This window comes from Chamaea fasciata, unplaced genomic scaffold, assembly GCF_029207755.1.
Source record: "Chamaea fasciata isolate MVZ Bird 193981 ecotype frontalis unplaced genomic scaffold, bChaFas1.0.hap1 SCAF_1, whole genome shotgun sequence".
NCBI classification, from domain to species: Eukaryota; Metazoa; Chordata; class Aves; order Passeriformes; family Sylviidae; genus Chamaea; species Chamaea fasciata.
Genome location: NW_027094086.1, coordinates 142556566 through 142580692, shown reverse-complemented (window position 1 = coordinate 142580692; position 24127 = coordinate 142556566). Strand labels below are relative to the sequence as shown.

Here is a 24127-nt window from a genome sequence, read left to right as displayed (position 1 = left end):
CACAGCCTCACCTGGGAACGAGGGACTGCCTGCCGGGTCACACAGTGACAGTGACACAGCGACAAACCCGTGAGATCCAGCTACAGCTGTGACACAGCCACGGCGAGGATCGGTACAAACCCCAGCCAGATTCCTTGGACACTTCGAAGCGGAGCGACAGATTCCTGCATTCCTCCCTCTTACTAATTAATTTTGCAACAGATTAACTGGTCGGACTCAACTTCCCTCTCGGAAACTGGGCGAATATGGCCTGTCTGCCTGCGAGAGTTAATAACTTTCCACAAGTAATTTGAGCATGTACCTAGCATGATTACACTGATGCATTTTTATTAACTCTGGGCAATAAGAATCCTTGCTGTCTGGGACGAGTTGGAACTATCTGAAGAGAAGGATGATCTTACCATTGTCAGGGGAAAATAGTCCAATGTGCCTTACATCATAAAAGCACAAATTTAATAAGGAATTCAGAGTTAGCCTTCAGGAAAATCTGACAGAATATCTTTGTCTACGGCTTCTTACTACATTTAAGCAGAATGTATCACTTGCTTAAAAATGTGCCTGGGTTAACCAGTCTATAAAGCAGTGTTCTGTTACACTACTTCTGTTACAAACCAGACTTCTAACTGCAAAAGATTGTTTCATTTCTGACTTCTCAAAAACTGTATATACTTTTAAATCTCCAGTGGTTTTTTGACACCTAATAACCATCTTCTGGTAACTGGTCCTGTTAGTAACTTACTGCCCATTTTTACCTTGAAGTTTACACCTTGTGCTGTAACATGAGAAGACTTCAATTTTTTTTTTTAATGAATGCAGAGATAAAGTCTCCTTTTAAAAGAATATAAGAAGGTACAAGTTAACCTAGAAAGACCAGCTTTTGACTTGTTCTGGCAGAACTGAAATGCTTCACTTTTATCCTTGAACACTCCTGTATATTCCCTCTTCTTGTGTAGAAAATTTAAAGGATTTGCACAGTAAAAGTTTTATTTGAAAAAAAAAAAAAACCAACCACAAAAACCCACCAAAAAACCACAGCCTCAAATGTCTTGTGCTTATGGATTCCAGTTAAAGGAACAAAAAGTCCTCTTCATGGGCACAGCACCAGTTAAAGCAATTCTCTGTTCCACAACTGTAAAAACTGATCATTATAAATGTGAATCGCAAACAAGTCAAGTATCTTGATTTTAGAAACAACAGATTTTACAACAGACACGCATCAGATGCTTTAGCATAAATAAATTATAAACACAGGTCAATCAATAATCTTTGAAGCACTTGCAAGTAGAAGAAACCTGCAGTCAGTGGTATTAAAGAACATTCCCTTTTTGTACTGTTTCTTTTAAACTCCTAAATCCACATGCAGCAAGAGCTGAGCTCCAATTTAATTACTGTCTGCGCTGCTCAACAATGAGGCACCGCCGACCACCACAGCCTGCTTCCCAAGATCCCCATTTATATGGACGTGTAAGTAACAATTCATGATTGTCAGGAAGAAGGGAAATTACAACCTGGAAATCAGCTACTGGAAGTTAATTTTGGGTAAGTTTTGTTCAAGAAGCCCTGGGCATTTTGTCTGGTGGTTTGTGGCAGGGCTGCTGGCATGGATGCAATATAGAGCACGAGCTCAAAGTTGGCGTCTGCTCTGTTGGTCCTTCTGTAGGATTCAGCTGGAGAAAGATCAGCACACAAAGGAACTAAAGAACAAATCCACCTTTCTGGTAAAGGTTTGGGGTTTCCTGACATGAGTATTACAGGTTCCTGCATACACACCTGTCTTCATCATGCTGAATTACTTTGCTACTCAAAAAACATACCTATACAAATGTAACACAGAAATATACTAAAAAATCTGGCTTATAAGAAGTGTCTTTCATTTCTTTATTTCTCACTTAAAAAAAATCATAATTCTTGTGCAGTTGTGTCTTAGTGATTTGTCTGTAAGATGACTGTTATTGCATAAAGATCACACACAAAACCTGCGAATTTTTATACATCTATTTTTAAAATTACAAATTCATACAGTCTAGATGGATGGATGAATGCAAATAAACACAAATGATAAAGGAATATTTTATTTTTATATCACTAAACAAAATAATTCAATGGAATATAAAAATTCTTCATATAATTTGAACTCTACAGGCTTTAAGACCCTATGTCTAATATAACCTGAGTTTATTACAGTCATTCTCTTCATACAGCTGGGCAACCATATTTCACACAAAAATGTATATATGTACCCATATATTAAGGCATAGACATAAATGTACATAGAAACACAGTCCTGCCGCTCTGACTGATTCTGAGAAGTTTCAATTTCAATTTTACTCTGAGTAGGGACAGCAGAATTAGGCCTTATACAAAGGTAACACATTATTACAGCTGGCTTGAAAGCCATCATTTTACATTTGTTAAATCCCACTTTTTAAGGAATAACTAGCCATTTCATAGTCTCTGAGAAGTGGCAAGAAGCAAGCAAGTGCATAAAATCAGTTGTGTGTAAATCCCTAAGAAGATGGAGACAAAATATCTGTCAAATTCTACCAATTTCTTCCCACACTTCCCAGCAGCTTTGACTCTTCACGCTGATGTTTCATTAGCATTTAGAGAAAGGTGATTCTGTTAATAATTCTGAGCACCATTTCTCTTGCAAGGAACAAAAAAATGGGGGAAAAAAATTTCACACTTTATCACGAAGTATTTTGCTGAGATGTACTTATTGTTTGTTCCTCATTCCAGACTTGCACAAAAAATGCCACCAGCATGTAGTGCAGGTTTCAGAAAACAGCACTCACAAGTGGCACAGCTCCAAAATCAGACACAGTAGTTGGTTTAGCACTGAGACCAAACCTGAACCCAGCAGAAACACTTTCAAAAACACAGATTAGCTTGCAGGGGTAATAATCCCCTATGACACAATATTCATCTGATGACGATGCACCAGCAGTCATCCCAGTACTTTAGGGGTTTTCTTCTTAACAAATCATCTGTTTCTAAAATTTGTTTTCACCCCCTTTTGTTCTACCCTTTTATTTATATTTTTCAAGAGAATAAGAAATGGGTGGGGTGAATTAATTTTTACTGTAACCATCCTAACCTCATTTCATAATCAAAGTAAGAGACTAGGAATCAGTCTCAATTTCGGTCTATTTTTTATATATACCATGAAGGGCGTTGAGTGGGAACAGAGAGGAAAGAGACTTAAGAGGCTGTGAGGAATATTCCAGGGAAATGTGCCTGCCCTCCTCCCAGGGTTGTTGCTGGTTTTGGGAGGCACAGGGCAGAGGGATGCGCGTCACCATCGCCGCGAAGCCGAGCAGAAAGTCACCTCCTGAGCCGCTGCCACGGCCTCAGCTGGGGAAACGGGAGAGTGCAAAAAGCCTCACAGGGAGCAGGAGCGATTAAACTGCCTACAAATCACCTTTCCACTTAATCCAAGCAAGTCAGGAGTCAGATAATTTCCTGAAAAAGAGGATTCACATCTCATATTAAAAAAAAATGTAATCCTTCTTAATGTATCCTACCCAAAGCCAAAGCCTACAGTCACTGAATTGAGCATCAAACTTAGTAGCGCAAGTCTCAGCTGAGCTAATCAAATACCTCAAACTCCATACAGATAAGTTTTGTTTTTCCATACCTTGAATGAACAAATTTCCCAGGCCAGCTACGCACAGTCTCAACAGAGAAAGTCCTTCCACTCCTATTACACATGCTGAAATTTTCCTTCCTTAAAGGCCCCTGTCTCAGTAAATAAAAAAATCAGGAATAAATTAGGATAGCCTGTTTACTTTTTTAATATTCTTTCTTCTTTAATATGATTTTACTGTATCCTTTCTTATGTTTATCTCCAAAGTAAACAATATAAATCTTATCAATTTTCTTCTACCGAAATTTTACACATCTCTAATCCCTTTTGCCATATGTCTCTGAATCCCCACTATTTCGAGTACACATTTGGGAGCTAGAACAGCCAGAACGAAACAGAATATACTCAGTGAAAATACATCTTTCATTCATTAATGTCATGGTAATATTTTCAATATTAGCCATCCTGCTCTTTACGCACTCTGCCCTGCTTCGTGCTTCCCTTGTTATCACGCTTTGCTTAGCAGAGATTTTCATTAAACCAGCCATGGCAATGTCCAGTCCTTAGTCCGGAGTGTGTATTTTTAATTCAGGCTCCAAAAATACATCCTCATATTTAAAATCTGCTGTAAGAAGCAAGAAATTCGAGACTGATTGAACAACAATAACTCTATCCATTTAATGCTTTCTGTTAAAGCATAAAATCTGGCTATTTTGTGACTCAGGGAGAGTTGCCTATTAGTATGGGTTGACAAGCTGCTTCTGACGGTTAACAAAGCAGTCTTTTTAATATGTTCTATATCACAATATGCTGTTAAAACTCCTCCAGGTTGTCTGCTTCGTTTCAAATTCCTACAGCGGGGAACAAAGGTCAGCCACAGCAGAAAGGTAAGCGCTTCGTTTTAGCATCGGAACTTACATAATTTGCAGGCAAAACAAGCTGTTTTACACAGCAGATGTCAAGTTCATCACAGATGCCTTGAGAATGATCTATCTACTGATGCATATCAACCTTTTTTGTCTGGATAACTAATCACTTACACGGAAAAAACGGTAAACTGCCTGAAAGGTTGTAGAGATAGTTAGCTGTAAACACAGGGATCAATTCAGGTTCATTACGACTCGCAAAACCTTTACAATATTGGCCAGCAGTAATTCAAAAGTAGTACAATTAACAGAGATCAGACAGATATCCTCATGCTCTTTTTTTTGAGATTTGCTAAACTATAAGGCATTAAGGGAACCTAAGAATACAGTTTGCACAGACGGTTAGTAACTTTGGTATTTCACAAGGCAATTTCATCTGACCTTTAATTTTTAGTGCAGCATTTCCCATTTGTAGGGTATCACTTCAGAAAGGGCTACCTTTAAGTATTTAAAAAAAAACTCCATTAATATCACTTATACTGGAACTTGTAAGCAAAGCTCTCACCTCATGGGAGAATTTTCCTACGCAAGTCACCAAGAAGCTACAAAATTTTAAGCAGTATGAAGTGATTTCCAACAGTAGGATTCTTTGCCACTAGCTTTATATGCCTGTGTATTGCAACTGAGGAAAGAAAAATATCTGACAATAATCTGTGTTCAGAAAGGTAAGCATTACAATATGTGTTATTGCTAATGTAAGACGTGGTCAGCGTTTACACCAGTGATTTTTCTACTTACATAATTAATACTTCGAGATAAAGTTGAAGTATTTTGTTCTCTTTGAAAGTAAAATACACCATTCCATTGTCCTCACAATTACATGCTGTTCTCTTTGAAAGTAAAATACACCATTCCATTGTCCTCACAATTACATGCTGTTGCAAGGAAGTTACAACTCTGCTATAACCTAATCATCTGCTATTTAGATATGGACTCATGAATCCCATATTTTTATTCTAAATTTAAGTTCAGTCATCGTAGCTAATGTCCTTGATGCTATCTCAAATTGCTGTCATTACACGGATCACTAGAAATTGGAGGTAAGAGTAAAAAAGAAAAGAAAAAAGAAAGTGACCAAATTAGATGATGGATAAAGGTTTAATCAATTTAATGTTATCACCAGATCCATTCCCTTCCTCTCGAGCTGTCAGGGCACGAGATAAGCGGAACACATCGTGAAGCACAACACAATCCTTTTGTGGGGAAGGAGTTGTGTCCCTGAACCTCGCCAAGATGAAACACGCTCATTTATTACTTTGGCATTGCAGGATGATGAAGAACCAAGCTGGTTTCCTCCCTTCATCTTCAGCACAATCTTTCTATTTCATTAATTTTTCATGGAATTTCATTTCACAATCATTTTGCCTCTCTCACCCACTTGCTACCCTTATTTAGTTTATTCTGTCAACTATTATTTCATGTCCCATTGTAGCAGCAGTGACTCTGGCCATGGCTTTCTACCACATCAGGGATACCTGATGCCCTCCTGCTTCCAGTAATTAACTTCACTCAGTAGCCCTATAAATGGCATTGCAAATAATGTGGCTTATTTGTTGTCTTATACTGGAAAATAACTCGGAAGGGTTATCTATCCAATCCCCTATTTCATACTTACTTTCTGTGTGTTGATTCCTAAGCAGTTGCTGGAGGCTGCTGAAGTGTGGCCTTTTTAGTATTATCAGTAAATGGCAACTCTGCTTTTGTTTGGTCTACTTGTAATGACTTATCTGGGAAAACAAGCCTTCTTCTCAAAATCTATACCACAGGCTATGAAATGGGCATAAGCTCTGCTGAGGCCGTTGTGCTGAGTTCTGCCCAGTACTCTGTCATATTCCAGAGCCCTAAGAAAACACAGGAACCAACAAACACAGTAATTGCCTATAAACCCCTAAAATTTTAAATGGATTTCTCTAAATCAATAGGCATAGTTTTCTCTCCTCTGGTCATTTTAAACAGACCCAACAACTCAAAACCAAGCAAATAGAAAGGCAAACACAAAATATCTATTGCTGCTGCCATATCAAATTAGTATGCAGAAAATCTGTCAAGCATCCATATTTATTTTTCATTACATCTTTGAAAAATTAAGATATTTACTTCCCACTGGGAGTTATCATACTGTTCTAAATGACAATGAAAATATTTCTACCTATACCAATTTAACAAATAGGTCTAAATATCCACATTTTAACTTTTTACCGCACATTCTGCATTAGAGTGTAAAACTGAATAAAATCACTCTGTATATCTATCTATGTTTGCAATATGATATTCATTGCATATTTATTGTTAAGGCAGGATCTTCTTACTGAAAGGGATGCTAGATTTCATAAGCATGAAAATAAGATGGAAGCAAATTAATTACTGGATGATGATATTGAACACTGGAATAATTTTCAGTGTACTAAACTTTTCAGTGCTCGATTTGCATGTATGGAAATTCCCTCTCTGACTCTTACTGCATGTGGTTTTTTTTTTTTTTTTTTTTTTTTTTTTGTTTTTTTTTTTTTGTTTTTTTTTTAGGACAAATGCACAAGGAAATTCAGCTATTCAGAGAATGCTGTTTGCTTTCCTCGCTTGAACTTGCTTTCTGCCCCCAGGAAACTCCTAAAACAGCATCCAGGTATAAAAGAAATGGAGTGAAGTGCTATATCCATGCACACAAATTTGTAATTCACACTAACCAGCGCAAAAACATGACTGAAAACATGGAAAGTAAAACAGAGGGGATAAGCAACACTATTAAATAGAGAATAATAATTGTTTCTACTGCTGTACATTCCTAGATATTCTATTAGGCAATGTCTCAATCTGGTTTTAAGCACAGCTCACACGTAACATATGTAATAAAATATAGTAAGCTGCATAAATAATTTGTTGAGTCCATATCCTTAAGGAGTGGGGATGTGACAGATAAATTCAGTTCCTTACTTTGTCTAATACTGAATTTAAATGTAAGACTTTAGTGAATTTCTTTTGCCTACTCGTGTTCATAGGTATCACTGTGTATGTGATGTGTCACATATGTGTAAACATATGTGACTAGGTTACATACTTTAAAGCAGCTACTAAAAGCATTCCTGCTATAAACAACAACATATGTGTTGGAGAATAGCTAAAAGCAAGTGTCTTTGGTCTACCTCTCTGCAAAGAATTCCTCATAACCTTTTAAACAGATCAAACCTGCAAAATAGTGGAGTCCACAATAATTCTCATTAAAAAATAGTAGTTTGATTGCCCGATAAACATTTTCTTGACTAGTTTCCTGAATAGTCTGTTTGTTAAGCAATCCCTGCTTATGAGATACCATAAAAATAATAATAACAAAAAAAAAGCCACTAAATAAAACAGCATAATAGTAAAATCCAACAGGTTTTATACAGGGCATGCCTTAAGTTACAGGAATTTTTTGGCCCACATGATTTTATAGGAATGTGTGTTTTCATGAATGTATACTGTGATTACAAAGAAAGGAAAAACAAAATCATACGAACAAACATGAGTCTGTAATTAGTATACTAACCAACTACATTATTTGCAAAGTGGTTACAAATAGCACATTTGGAAGAATAAAAAATGAACACTTCAAGTGCACATTCTTATTGATGTTGGTCAGTTAAGCACTTTCTAGAATGCCATCCACCTCCAGCTGTGCATTCTGCAAATAGCTGTCAGCTACCAAGTTACTGTTGAGCAAGTTTTCATGTTTGTTTTTTTTTAAGACATTCAACTTCCACCCTGTTTCGGCAAAACAAAGCAAAAAAGGATGTATCAGAAAAGTCTTATTGGAAGACCCTAACTTTTGTCTGCTCTTAAAAACAAAATTAAACCCAGTACTTTTCCTCCGTTGCATAGATTAATGGTTTACTCTTTTCTCCTGGCCAAGTACAGGTCACTAAAGCTAGGCTAAGTTTGCAATTCCGTAGAAAAGTAGTTTTGCTAGAACAAATCAGCATAAAGAAGTCTGCAGAGCACAACTTGATTACAGGGAAATTTAAAAGGAACTGAGTATGCAAGCGCTCCTTTCTGAGAGTTTTAAAATTTATTGTGTAATGCCAAGTAAAAGGCAGCCTTTCTCACCAGGTGTTTTAACCTGCTAAAAACCCAGAGTAACAAGTTGAGGTTGCACACTTATTCGAAGTCCTGATATATCTGCATGTCTGTTGTTTCTACTTGTGTGCAGGCCACTATTTGTTATTATGATTTTGAATATAGGGAGTTAACAGATGAAAGCAAAAATATTGACAATCAAATGACACAGCCTAGCATTTGGCCCGTTTTCACCAGCTACTATACAAAAGCTGTTTTGACACTTTTCTAAAAAGTTATCAAATACTGCACTTACTGACTTCAACATAATCAATAATTAAGAAACACTTAGCTAATGGCACCTATAAATTAGGTTTTCTAGAATCGGAAGGAGAAACAGCGTATCCAGAGCATCAGCTTGAGTGCTAGCTAACTAAAACTTGTGTGAGTACCACATAGAGATCATAATTACACGTTAGATTATATTTACTGCTTGGATAAACACTCGGACTTCGTATCTCTGCAGTTGAATGCCTTGCAGCTGGGCATCTCTGGCACTCTGCTCCTCGTATCAGTTTATTTTACTTTAAACTGCTCACAGCCAGTTAACTTCGTCTTTTTCAGGCAAAACATCAAAAATCAGGCGGTAGTATGTCATCCCCTCTACAGGAGAAAGCAAGACAGCCTCGCGAAGAGCTGTTATCTAGGGCATATTCCCTGTTCGCAATGACATCCTGTAGCTTCACTTTTCCTGCTTACGGCAATTAGCGCCTTCCTAAGCAGGGCTCGCTCACGAACTGCGAACAGCACCGAAACAGAAAAACTTGGCGCACCTCGTCTAGAGAAGGAGAGAAGCGGTAGTTTGGAGGGCGCGACAGCCCCGGGGGCCTCCGCGCCCCGCTCCGCCCAGGCAGCGGCACCTCCTGCCCGGGGGCACGGCCGGGCGCCGGGCCGCGGCGGGAGGCGGAGGGCACCGCGCCCGGCCGGGGCTGCCGGAGCCCCGGGACGGCCCCGCTGCACCGCGCTGCCCCGGACGGGGCCCGCCGAGCCCACCCCCGTGGGTACAGCCTCGGCCCGGCATAACGCAGGGATGGCAGCGAGCTGTGCCCGGCCGCGGGGACAGCGGCGGCCGCTGCCGTCCCCGGCTGGCCCCGAGCAAGGCACCGCCCGGCCCGCCCCGGCCGTCGGGGCAGCGCGGGGCTGATGCCGGCGAGCGCCGGGCGCTGACAATAGAGCTGCCAGCGGTGCCGTGCAGGTGGCAGGCGGACAGAGTGGGAAAAGAAAACAACGAGAAAATTACATCTTTCTTACCTTTCCTCTTTGATCTCCTCCTCCTCCTCCTCTTGGACTTGCATCTCAGCTGCCCGCTCGGCCCTCCCGACGCCCTGCCGCTGCCCAGGACGGATGTCATACCGGCACCTCAGCCAGCAACGCCGCGTCAACGTGCTCTCCTCCCGCGGAGTTTCTCCTCGTTCTGGAGGCGGCTTTTATAGGGCGGTGGGTCGGGCCGGCGGGGTGTGCCGGGGCTGTGCCCGGGCTCCGCTCGCCGCACAAGGGTCGCGCCTCCGCCCCGACGTGCCGGGCCCGGCCGGGGCGATGCCCGGGGGCGCCGCCGCCGCTCTGCCGACCCCGCGCCCACTTTTTGCACCTCTGCGAGTTGCTGGGCTCCGGCCGCTTTGAAGCCGATGGTGCGGGGGTGGGGGTGGGGGGGCGAGGGGGGCGGATTTGCTGCTGCAAAGTCTCCTGCAGCCCAATCGCTCCCGCCGCCCGGCGCTGACATCAGCTCCGCCAGCCCTCGCCCCCAAACTCCGCTCCCGCGGGGCTGCCGGCTGTGCCCGGCTCCCGGGAGAAAGCCAGGGAGAATGGCCCCGTAGGGAATAAAAACATCCTGCCGCCTTGTCTTGGAGAAGCCGGAGGGGCAGCTCGCAAGAAGGGAGGCTGCAGGGAGGATTTCAAGCCTTTTTTTTTTTTTTTTTTTTTTTTGTCTGCTTTAGACCATGTGGACACTGAACACTCCGCTTCCACATACAGAGAAAGAAATGCCTCTGCTGTCCTCCCCAACCACGCAGTTATCAACTAGTTCACTAATTGCGATGCTTGGTATTCCCAGTGAAAGAATATGAGTTACTGTTGAAGGATCCCAGTGTCAACAAACCTTATGCAAGAGGGTAAGTGTAGCGATTCCCCTTGAATCTCCAGTTATTTTTAAGGTACGTGCTCTGTTACATTCACGATCAAGGGCAAAAGCTCTGTGAAAAGAGGAGTGTGTTGTCGCTCAGGCTCACACATTAACACTCTGCAGTGCCTCATTTAGGGAACTGTGCAATTAAAGTGTCGGGAGCAGAGGGGCTTTAACAGAGAGGAAAGATGACAACAGCAATCCTCTGAAAAGCTTGACTACAAAGCATTACATGTTCGTTACAAAAAGCCAGGGTACACAACAGATAAGCTTTAAGTTACGAGAGACCTACTGCTTCTATGCTCTATTGTCCTTACGTATAATCTCATTTAAAAACACGTATCTGGAAACCTAGGTGGTGACTGGAAAATGGAAGAATATCAAGAAAAATTATGTTAAATAATAAATGTCATCATTAGTGCCTACTGCATTTGCAGTTGGCTGAAGTAGCACAGCAAACCCTTGTTTATCAGAACTCCTTTAAATCTAAAACTTCCTCTTGTTGGAATGTAGGTTACCTGGCTCCTGCTGCTAACCACTTCCACTGCAACGCTCCCAGCTATTAGAAACCCTCTGTGTTTGGCTGGTATGTAGGCCTCTGTAATTTTTGGATGAGGCAGAGCTGCACGTTACAGATTTCTAAATTAAATAAACAAAACCACTTCCATAAAAGTCTCTATAGGTGCTCATTAAACGAGGATATTGATAACTCAGGTGTGCCAAGATGATGTCACCTCCTGGACCCTCTATGCTCCATGAAGCAGGTCGCATATGGTAAGAAGGCCCTAAGTACCCTCACTTTCAGCTATGTGGCACAGCACAAAGCTTAGGTGGAAACTGCCCTCCCATTTCAACAGCTAAAATAAGAGAGCCTGAGAATCCAGACCTGCAATGCTTGAATGTCAGATATAGTTCAGGAAGCTCTGCATAAAAGTAGGTTCTTATTTCCTTAGTTTTTACAGGTTACTGGCAGAGTTTTTTTACAATATACACATCACCCAAACTGGTACATAGCTTAAGTAAATATCTCTTTGAAGTGCTTCTGTCTATTTCAGGGATGAAAACTTGTCTGCAGGAAAACAGAGAGGCAATCAGTATTTTTTATTTTCAGCTTCAGTCTTTAACCTTTTTCCCCTTTTCCTTCTGATTTCTGTTGTTCTGACCAGAGCTGACTCTCATCTATTAACGTGGCAAGAACTTGTAGTTGTATGAGAAGTAGTAACTGCTGCAGCGAAACACAACTTCATGTACAACTGTGCATCGAAGTTCTGACCAGTCTGGAATTTAAGTCACTTAGTTTAGAAGCCAGATTTGGAAAAGTGTCTTCTGTATTTCAGTACCAATCTGTGTTCTCTCCATTATGGATCTGAAAGAGAAGCCAGATCCAATTAAAAGGAAAATGAGTGTCCTGGGACATTAATTCATTTTTAGGAGTGACTTCAAGCTCAGCTCATTAAATTTTCTGAAGGCTTTATTTTTGATAATATTTTGTTAACATACTCTCAAAGTGGCTGGAATCTAACATGTTAAGAAGACAGACTGGCATTGCCAGTCCCTAGAGAAGTCATGCTACCAAGCCAACATGAAAAGCCACCAATTCTTAGAAACTATTATTCAGTGCTAATAGATTCATGAACTGCTTTTTATTTCTAGGCACAGTTCTAAGAAAGTATCAGCAAAGCAGCATTAGCAATGACGGATCTATGGTGGTGGTGTAGCTCCCTCCTAGGCTGGTTTCAGGACTGGAGAAGGCATAAAGACAGCTGAAGTCATGCTGGTGAAAGGCTTCCCCTTGGCCTCAAGAAAGTGTGAACGGCAGAGTTTTTTTATACTGTCTACAAGGTCAGTAAAATTCCTTAAATGTGTTGTGCTTATTCCTCTTGTTCCCCACAATGGAAGGAGTTGGCTTCTTCACCCAGTGAAGTGCCCTGTTTCAACAGCCTTTTTTAACTTGAAGGCAAAATTACCAGTCCCACACAACTGGGTCTGTCTCTCTACTCAGAAAAACATGTACATGTTTTCAAGCACTTTGGTGAAGTGAAATACACTCAAACTAGGACATACAAAACCAGCATCAATGAGGTGGGGAAAAGCTAAATTATAAAATAACACCATCTCTCTCAGTTATGTGCTTATGTCCACCATTAGCAAGTGCACTTGACAGTTTTATCATCCCACAGAAGTTATGGCTGTTCCTCGGTGCCCCAGTAATGATTGTTTGTGGTGTTCCAAGCTCCTTTTTGTTGAGTAGAGCATCTTAGGATTTTTTCATCTCCATGGGCCAACAACCTGTGGAGGTTATGATTATTACCTTCAAACTGAAGTAATTCAGACTGTTCTTTATTAGCTTCAAACAGAAGAAATTCAGACTGCTTTAAAGGGATAACTTCACACACCTTGACTTACAGCCTGTGAAGAAATGTGCATCATACCAATGCACAGTCACCTGTTCAGGCCCAGGTGAGTCAGCTAGGTAGGAGAGTTTAAGGTGCAAGTCCTGATGTAAATGCCTCTTCCCTGTGCTGTCTGGGAGCTGTGACTCCTCTTATGAACCCATCACAGCTACTGATCCCAGCCAGTACATCAAAAACCTCTGTCCTGTTCTTGTGAGATAGACAGGGCTCTCTCACTGCTTGAGGTACCCAAGCAAGAAGTCCAAGCTTTGCAGGATTTGTGACAATTCACTTCACCCAGATTCTCTCAAAAGAGGAGAGCTGAAGGTCAGTCCAAATAGTTTATTAACTGGAAGACTGATGGTGACTTTGAGAGTATGACGGGGAAAGAGTGTGTGAAGCTGGATGCCAGGTTGCACACCTTAATTATGCATTACCATTTAAATTTCCGTGCCTAAGCAATATAGTGTAGAGTTAGTAATCAACAGAAAAGGAAAAAAAATTAAAATGGATGAGGGGAAAAATCAGTCCACTCTTACTTCAGCTGAGGACTTCAGATGAGCAACTTTGAGAAAGTTACACAAATCTGAATACTAGGTCCATGGGTATTATGGGTGGACAGTCTTTTTCTGTACAAACATATTTAGATGATGTAGAATAAATATGAGATCAACATTTTTTGTTATCCCTCTGATTTTCAAATTTTAGAGTAGCTTGATTTTCAGTGACGTGATAATACAAAAATTGCAGGTGAAACAGTTTAAATGCTATATTGCACATACAGAAATGCTTATATGAAAATGATGTTGAGCATCCAAGGTCTCTCAGGTAATGCCCCTTCCAAGTGATGCAGCATTTGCAGGGGGTGCTCCTCTCAGAGCAAAAGCGTCCTGCTGAACAGCACAGCAAGTGGGAGAGGTAAGCTCCAGACTCTGCACTTCCCAGAGTATACACAAACCCTTGAAGAAGAGGCCATCTGGCTGCCTTATTCCACAGTTTGCAACTGCACTGTCCCTTTCCTAAGGAGCTATGGATACTGCAAGCAGCAGGCCATGGTAGAGATTTTTGCAATTTACTGCTTGGGAGCAGACATGCCCTGTAGGCTCCTGAGAGGGGACAGGGATGCGGTAGCCACCATCTATTTTTCTCCTCTCCTCTCCATTCTGTTTTTGTTGGATTTTTCTTCCCCTGCCTGTGGAGGTAGGAAAAAAAAAAAAAAGCCCTTAGAATTTGGAAGATAAAAGATGCTCAAGGGCGTTAAAGCAGGACATGAATGCAATCGTGTGGCTGTGCAGGTGAGACTCCAGAGCCTTCTGCCGCAAAATGCCTGCACTAATCCACTCTTGCCCTACTTACAAGGAGCTGTCAGTGTGGTTATTTGCAGCAAAAAACCACTTTAGCTTTGGGGCCAAACATCACAGGGTGGTGATGAAGCAATGAGGGTAGGGATCCATATTCAGTGTATGAAGCTTGTCAGAAAACTGCCTCGCTGCAGACTGGTCCTCCTGTCTGCTTTGCATATTCTTGCACATGAGATATCCCAGGCTGGGTAACACTGTGGTATTGCATAGCTGGAGGTTAAGGCAATGCTAAAAGGATTTGCACCCTCACTAAACTGCAACAGAACTGAAGGGATCTGGGATTCTGTGTTCTCTGCTGTGGGAAAACCACAGCAGCCAAGTTTCATCTCCCACAGGAGAAGCTCCCTTTATACCCCTAATTTCCCCAAGACCTCATATGTAGTCTGATGGGGGTTTAGTGCAATATGCCAGCAATAGGTGACATCCAACTCCCTGATGAACATGAGCTAGACATTTCAAAGCTGCTTAGACAATAGTCTTTTTAATGGGGAAAATACCTAGACGCCAAAGGCTGCAAACCATTGTAATTCGTAAGCCCTAATATGCCACACAAACCAGCAGCAGTCACTGGAGATAAAGCGAAACATTCCCAAAGATCTTTGTGTGGGCATACTAGAACATAATTCAGCAGCTCTGACTCTTGAGGTGAGTAGAGGTACAGCTCATCAGCAGAAACAGTTTTGATTTTAATAGTATTTGTAATAAACTAAACCAAAATATGGAAGGAAAATGTTCCAAAAGCAGAGATGTCTGAAACCTCATTCTGTTGTCAGATATTTCAATCCCAGCCCAGACTGGTCATAGACAATTTGTTCATACAAGATTAACTTGTTCACAGACCTTCTGTAAGGCCCCCATTTGTTCCTGTACAGGTTTCTTTCTGTGCCCAGTATCCCAATCCACTTTCTTCAACCGCTTGGAAATGCATCAAGTTGTAACAGATTATTATTATTTTTTTATTATCAGTAATTTATTATTATTATTATTATAATTCTTATTACTGTTATTCTTTTCAAATAGTAATTCTGTGATATTGAAATACTGAAAACATATTTTTGTCTTCTACTTGCTTTGAATAAAACCTTTAAAACAAAGAGTCTGCTGGGGGGAAGCCCCTCCAGGCTGCAGTGTCACCCTGGGACAGAGGAGAGGGGCTCCTCATCAGGGCTTGGTGGGGCAGGGGTGCAGTGTCACTGGTGGGTCCCCAGCCCACCCAAAGCCTTGGCTGCAAGAAATTCCCAGGAGGCTGAACCACAGCATCATCCTCCTCATGCAGTTGCCTTAGGCTGGGAAATCGGGCACCTGAGAAGAGAACTGCCCAAAACAGTTCATTTCTCTGTGCTGGCAGCTTTTTCATCAGTGAAATGCAGATGCAAATACTTATGTCAGGGGATTAAGGAAAGCTAAAATGACCATGGGCTGCTTGCACACAATATACTTTTCACCCTAATCTTTTCAGTTTGGAAAACTTCCAAAAATTAAATGATGAATAAATTCTCCCCATAGCAGCCATGTGGATTACAAAGACTTGCAGAATTTTTGATGAAAGGCTACCGTCTTCTAAAATGAATGCTGCAAGCCTATGTCATGAGAAACCTTAACCAACTTCTCTGGGACTCTAAAAATGTTTTATAGAGTAATCTTGTGGTAGCTGCCTTGTAGAGAATTAAGGCAGTACTGAAAAATGCTACAGCATAGCTATTGCTATTATTTCAGTAATGTAATGTGCTACAGTTTAAAGAAGTTATTATGAAAGTATAATTTGACTAAAGTTTACATTTGCAGGCTGACATATGTTTAGTGTTACAGCCTTTTCCTGGAGACCTACAGCAGCAGTCACTGACCTTGTTAGGGACAGTGGCTGAGGATAAGGTGCAATAATAGTCAGTAAAATGTATTGAATTGCATTAACCTCTGGCTAACAGGTTAATCCCCTACCAGATTCATCAAGTCTCTGTGGTATCCAATCACTTTACTAAAGGAGTTTCACTGCAATTTTCTGTCAACTGATTTTTAAACACACTTTTCAAAAGGCATTCAGATTTATATGATATATAATCACGGCAAAGCTGAACACAACAGTTCAGAATGTAAATGCAGAAAAGTGTATGGAAATACAAGAAGGCTGCTGTAGAGGCATATGTTTTCCAACAGCTGGCCAGCACTAGCAACAGTCAGCTACAAATTTCTGAGATTTGTAAGGCCCTGCAACCCCTACTGAGCATCCTACAACAGACATCAGTGTAAGGTCACTGAGAAAATAAAGAAAATATTTTTTTGGAAAGAACTAACTTATGAACTCTATAGTGAAGATCATAAAAATTACTATTTATCGTTGTATATCCCTCTCGTAAACCACCTGATACAATGGTTTTCCTGGGGAAGGTTGTTTACTCTGTGCAGTATGGCCATTCAGAAGTCATAGAGGATACATACTGCAGGTAGAGAAAAGCAAATAACACAAAGGCTGCCTTGTATTTTTAAAAAAAACTTTTCTGCGTTTTCTTTCCTATATGATAGCTAATTGATATAGAGTGGTTTAAATCTAGCTCTAAGTTCTGACTCCTGTTTCTCCTGATGGTCGCACTCAGCAGCTGCTTGATCCTTTTTCATTTAGAACCATCTGTAGGACAGTTTTACATTATAATCTGTAATTGGTAAATGCAGATGGGTGTCCCTCGATGACTGCTCTTGTAGACTTTCCTACTCTAGCACACTATCCTCATGGAGTAAGTACAGGGTCTGGATACTGTTGGTCTGATGTCAGGTCTTAACTCACACTGAAGGCCCTGACCTTAGGTAAGTTACCTAAGTACTTATGTTGGTCAACATGACAGCAAGCCATATTTCTCCCTGGAAGCTTTGTGTATTAGTTGTCTGTAAAATACTGAGGTAAATACTGTCTTTTTCTTGTGTCTGGATGCAGCTCCTACAAAAAATGGACTACCAACGCTTGCTTGGGATGTCTCGATGATATTATAACATGGATAAGGAAATGTCATCAAGCTATGATTGCTATCACAGATTTAAAAAAATACCCACCAGCACCACTGAAAAGACAATAGCAGTTACTGAATTAAAAAAATAAACTCCTTCAATTATCACGAGAGAGGGAAAGGTAAAATGCAATGCACTCAATACTATTACAGGTTTATCCTCTACCTCCCACATCAATTTCCTGTTAATTTTATTTCTCCTGCACTACAACTGATTTTCCTTCATTGTCCTCAGATAGGCATCAGGAAAGTAGCGATGCTGAAGCCGCTATCTGCAGGAAAGAGAGATGCCTAGAGGTGCTTGCTTGTACGTCTTCTACAACAACCAAGTTCCTGGAGCAGAATGATGTCCACAGCTCAGGAAACTTGAGCAGCAGCAAAGACACATGACAGATCCAAAAAATGCACCAGGAGAAGCAGGGTTATCAAGAAACTTGGAGAGAACAGTAATGAATGTGTGTCTCCCTTACCCTGGAAGTCCCAAAGTACCACCTGATATCTCTGGATGATTCATATGACCAAAAGTTTCAGTCCAAGCCTAACAGACAGATGCAAGTCAAAGACATTATTTAAAGATCTTGGGTAAACATGTTAAAGCCCAGTGTGTCCATCTCAGTGGTGAATCCTGAGCCCTTTCTTTGGATAAGAAATAGATAAAGTCATTGTACTTGATAAGTTTCCTCCAGAGTGACTTGGTGACTTTGTACTTATCATTTTAATTAGTAGTAGCAAGGGAGCCCTTCAGATCTGTCTCTGCCCCCCGTCCAAATCCTTCTTCCCTTAGTTTTGCTCACTAAATCTATATTCAGGCATTAATTTCTGTGTGTCATACCAGTAAAGATCAGTTTTACAGGATGACAATGACAGGCAACCACTGAAGCCTTAAAAGACAAGTGCTGTATCAAATAAAACCTTAGCCAAACTGACAAGAGTTATTTTAAAATAATGAACTTCTCTTTACTGCTGGACAGTTCTGGAATAAAATGTGCAGATGTGAACTCTGCCAAGCTTAGTGGTAGGGAAAGATTCGGTGGGAATGCAGTTTAAAATCTGTCATTTAACTGTAAGACTGGAGACCTAAGCCTGGATTTTTCCCACTTACTCTTTAGATTTGACTCAGGTGAAGACCTAAGTGAAAAGTCTTGTCACCCAGCACTCCTTGGCACACAACTGGAGATAGACAGGCCTTCAGATGGTAGCATCAACTTTATTTTGGAAACAGCTTTGTTATTTAAACACAAGCGAATTGGATAGCTTCACTGAGTGAAGCTATGGCAACGTGGGATTTTTTCAGTGTTTCTCTAAATCCTAAAAGTAGTCAAAATTGGGAAAAGTAGACCTTCTCTTAAAAAATGGGTAGAATTTTATGGCTGTGACTTTTTCCTCCTAGATATTTTTAGTGGGACAAAAGAGGGTAAGATTGAAATGACACCAATATAAAGTACAAAGTATTCTCCTGAATCCTGGGGTTTAAAATATACATTTCCATTTATAGAATCAGTTTAATAAACATCCTTTTCAAATGCTCAATTCCCGTTACATCTTTATCAAAGGGGAAACAGTTTAAGAAAATTATACATCAGTGCTTGACTGTTTCTTTTTTTTTTTTCTTTTTCCCAGAAAGAAGTATTAGTATCATATGTAAGATGCCTTATTTAGAATCTGGAAATTTATTTTATGTTTTTCTGTTGACAACCAGAAGCACTGGATAGGAAAAAAAAGAGCAGAACAAAGAGCTCCCTAGAGATATTTCACGTTTGCTGACTTACTACATCATCACATATGACACTGAATTATTAGTTCGGCAAATACTGAAATAGCACAAGAAAGCTTTCTTGCTCTTTTATCTTGACCATTGTTCTTGGTTTTAAACAAGTCACATAAAAAGTTCTGAGAAAAACTAAAAATATTGAAAAACCATAATTTAGAGTGGTGTTTGTTATACAGGATGCCTTCTTAATCATACTGAGGTAGAAGGCTGGGAGTATAGTTTTCTTGAGCTAGGAGGACAATTTGGATAGGAAACATGGCTGATCATGCCCATAGGAAGTTTTAGCAGGATTCTTCCTTTTTCTCTGTTCATCTGTGGAAGTGACTCTGCCCATGCAGAAAGATTGAAGTGTTGCCCTGATTTGTATCAGACTGAACTCTGCTGTTGTCAGAGAAGCCCACACACACTACAGCACATTTTGCAATCATGTCACAAGTTAGCTATTTTCAGATCCCTTTTAAAAATACAAATATTAGTGACTACCAAAATTCGGGCCACCAGGCACAACGTTGTCTGTGTGGGGTCTCAAAGCAGAGGTGAGCAGCCAGCCCTGCCTCTGCCACCTGCACTTTGCGGTCCCGCTGACAGAGGGATGACCTCTCCTCACCAACCCCTGCCTGCCTGGGGTCGTTTGATTCCTGTGGCCTTGACCTCAGCTGTAAATTTTTAAAGTGACACTGTGTTCCTTATTGCAGGAATGGTGAAAGGTAAATGTCTGGGTGTATTATGATTCTCATGACCTTCTGACTGGGAATAGAAGTACAGTACTTCACCAAAAAATCCAACCATAACAACAACTCCAGACTCAGCTGTGTGTAGGAAGCTGTAGTTTAGTATCATCTATTTTGATACAATAATAATAAAATCATAATGCTTTGCATTACCATAGATACAGAAAATTTCTGAACTGAGAGTTGTTATGTATTAATGTTGAAACTTTGAAATCATTACCACCAAGCTGAGGCATGATTGCCTTTATTCAGAACTAATTCTCAAAAATAGCTGTGATAATTCTTCTTGTTTAGGAATGGATACTTGATTTTTCTCACCCAGGGAACAAAGACAAAATTCTAATTTACAAATATTTTAGTAGGATTAGATTGTTTTCCTGCAAGCTGTGACTTTCATTTGCGCTGGTGTAGTTTCTTTAAAATGCTGTGTGTGATGGCAAGAGAAAAGAAGACAAAATGAAGCAAATGGATCAGTACATTAAAATGTCATAAACTGAAAGGAACAGATAGAGAATGATCAGAAATATATATGTTACAATTTGAAATAAGAATAATTAGGATGGATTTATTTTAAATTCATGGTACAATTTACTGTCCTCATCTCAGACACTTCCTTCCCTTTCTTTTCTTCCCATACCCATTGAAAGATTTAAACACCTTACTTGTAAGTAATAAGCATTGATTCAGCATCCCTCATGAAATGATGCATGATTTTACTCCATCACAGATAATTTCAGAAACATTTTGCTGCCTGCTTTTATGTGCACTCTACTTGTGGAGAGGGTTTGAAAAGGTTTGCGTCGTTGCCTGCTCTGCAATAATGTGAGGATTTTGTTATCCCGCTGAGCTACCGCCATTCAGGTAGTTTGGATTCCTTCCTTCCGCAGCCAAAATCTCACAAAACCTGTCCCTGAAACACAAAGGTGCAGAAGAGAAAGGGCAAATGATTCACCAAACCTTTCAAGAGGCTATTTATATTCCTCCTGGAACACAGCAATTAGTGCTTTTCTTAGCCCCATCTGATCACCTTGTTGTCTTCTGCTTGTGCAACCACTTAAACAGTTTTTAGACAGAGATCTTCAGCTACTTCTGATATCAGATCCAGTCCTGCCTCCAGCCAAAGACATCAGACCTGTCCTACTGACTTAAACACAAATGGGATTAAGTATTGTATCCCATTAGCCCCAGAAAAATACTGACATCTCAGTCGGGTTTGTACATCTACCAACGTGGTCAGAGCACAGCGTCCCAATTTCAAGACAAGTTCACGACCCCCAGCTGCGGGATGTTCTCTGCCTTGCACATGCCAGCTGTGATTGCTGACATACCAGCTTGCATTTGCAGGAGACACCCTCAGACTCACAGTCACACTTGCACCCTCTGATAGTCTCATTCAATATGACAGGGAAATAGTGCAGTACGGACAACACTGACATTCGTCTAATACTACTTCCCTTTTTTGTGTCCTGTATCTCAGTCATTCCTCAGGCTTCTGTGCTAAAATACCCACCCAATAATTGTGGAAATTAATGCCAAACGGTTGGCAGAGGGATTTGGGTGTCCAGCTCCTTGTGGCTATCCACGTGGCAGTCACAGTGACTTGAACCCAAGCATTGTGCTTGCTGCAGAGGCAGGACAGTGTCTCTCATATGCTCATGCATCGGGTTTCCCATGGGGGTGTCGAAATCCTTGCCAGCTACTGGGGACAGCTGCTCGGAGCCCTCAGCGAGACCCTGCTGGCTGCTGCCCCCTCGAAAGGGACATCGTTCCCTGGCAGAATCCTGGAAGGGGGACCAGTGCCTCTAGGAAGCATCAATGCCTGTAAGGGGCATCAGTGCCTCTCAGGAGCATCGCTGCCAGCAGGAATATCAGTCACCGCGAGAGGTGCCACACTTCAGCAGGGGTACCAGCCCTGGCAGGAGCAGCGGGGTCTGTAAGGGACACCGATCCCTACGAGGGTCATCAGCCCCTGTGTGAGCTCTCGGTCCCTGTGTGAGCTCTCGGTCCCTGGCAGGGGTGTCAGTCCCCGTGGTGTCGGTCCCAGCCGTGGCATCGGTCTGGCCGAGGACAGTCGCCAGGGATTCATGCAAATCGCAGCCCGAGTGCAATCAATAGATGTGACAAGCAGCCGGCGCCGGCAACCGGGGACATAATGAAGGTGTGAGCGTGTAACCGGCGAACAGATAACAATGCTATAGGAAATTATAGGGCAGCGCTGTATTGAATAAGTGCAGTGCGAAATGAGCTGCGGCTCGCAGGTCATGCTTCCCCGCTGCTGGAGTGTCTCCTGCTCTTGTCCTTTGTAATTGTAAGTGGCAGCAGTGGCGGCTGAATGCGAGGAGGGCACGTATCCAGCCCTCATTTGTTCTGCATTACAATGCAGCCCTCGCCGCCAGCAGCTGATCCGGAGTGTCAGTGCCCACCTCCCAAGTGGACCAAGAAAACAGTGAAAACTCAATTTACTTGAGAATTGGGAAGGCTGTCGTTAAAACAAGGCTGTCCTTGAAAACTACGCGGTACAACGGAGAGTGTCCTGTAAGAAATCGGGTGAAACTTCTCTGTTTTCTTTTAAAGGAACACATGCTCTCACCTCAAAGAAACACAGAAGCAAAAAGCCTTTTCTTTCAGGAAACAAAAAATCATACACAGAAAGTAGAAAATCCTCTAATTTTCTTATTTTTATGTTCAAAAATACTTACAATATATGAAATATTTTTTTAAACTTGGAAGAAAGCTTTTGACCACATAGAGTCTTAATACAGACTATTCTCCAGATGCTACTCTTCCTCTTATCCACTTATTAATATTCAAGAAGAGAAGAATGTCTAAAAAGTGTTCATTGATTTTTAATTTCATTTCCAAGTCCAATATGAAGTCCTTCTCTGCATTTTGTTCTGACATTTGGATCAAACTCAGCAGTTGTTTTCTGAAACCTCAGGTCTTCGAGACTCTTGGCTCAGAATCCCATTTAAAGGTTTACAGATTAAGTTTAACATTTGAACCTAATCAAAGACAAGGAGGTAACTCAAAGTGCTTTGCACAGTTCACTGCTATTTCACCATCACTGATCGATACTTTCAGCTGTTTATGAACACTCCATACATCCCTTCCCCCTTCTTCATAATACCAAGCAATTTTATTTATGTTTTTCTTCACCTTAGCCCTGAAATGTACATTTTTATGGTTGAAGTAAAAGCTATACTAAACACAACACTTGCTCAATGTATTTATTAATACGCTGCAAATGTAGATTTATTCTGTAACCTTGTTTTTAATCACTCAGAATGGGTGCTTGCTTTCATTGTTTTGTAGAATCAGTTTGATTCTTGCAAATGAACCTACCTACAAATGAAAATAATTCAAGGCAAAAAAATTCAAGCTCTTGAAATTTAGTTTTTTCCCCCTGGTAGAGTGACCAAACCCTGTCTGGTTTTTTTCTTCTGGTTTAATTAGGCCAGACAGCTTCTAGGTGAATCAGAGTGGATGTATTTCCCAAATTCTGCAGAGTCCACAGTGGGATTTGCACCCTCAAATAGTGAGCAAAATGCAACAAAAATCTCAGTTTTGACAGGTGACCACACTTCCTGACACAGGAAGGTGCTGCAGGAGTTGAGCCTACGAGTGATGGTGGATTTGGTGTCTGTGGAATATCCTGCTTTTATTTTCCCATTGTTTGCCTCGGTTATGTATGAGAAATCTTTGAGGACACAAATGGATTGCCCATCTTTTGCAGAGGCAGCACTGAGAAAGACCACACAGCAGCCTAGGATGCCTCACCCCTGGGTGGGAAGGAGACATTTTGGGAGCTCGGACTGGCTGCACTCTTCACACAAAGGGGCACATGGGATGTGACCTCCAGTGGGAACAAAATCAAGGGCCTGCCGTAGCTAATCCTGGGCTTTATTATCTCTCCTCCACATCACTGTGCTTCCTGGCTAGCCCTGGACTGCTGCTGCTCTGCAGAAGTGTGTAAAGAGAGATGCTATCATCTGCTATCTGCCCAAGCCAGAAACAGGCAATACCAGAAAAGCCTGTCTTGTCCAATTTCCAGTTCAGCTTTGCAGACTCAAGAAGTGCAGATAGTTTGGACATACTTTAGATAAGGACTTGAATATCTGGGGTTTTCCTGAGCATTGAATGCCATGCTTCATACAG

General features: G+C 41.3%; 1 protein-coding gene across 1 annotated transcript in view; it reads right to left on the bottom strand.

Moving 5' to 3' along the window:
* ADARB2 (adenosine deaminase RNA specific B2 (inactive)) overlaps positions 1-10181 on the bottom strand; it is a 305396-nt gene extending 295215 nt beyond the window's left edge. The window contains exon 1 of the mRNA XM_066200443.1: positions 9853-10181. Within this exon, the coding sequence (XP_066056540.1) occupies positions 9853-9952 (100 nt within the window). The 5' untranslated portion in view covers positions 9953-10181. The remainder of the gene's footprint in view (positions 1-9852) is intronic.
* Between the last annotated feature and the right edge of the window lie 13946 nt (positions 10182-24127).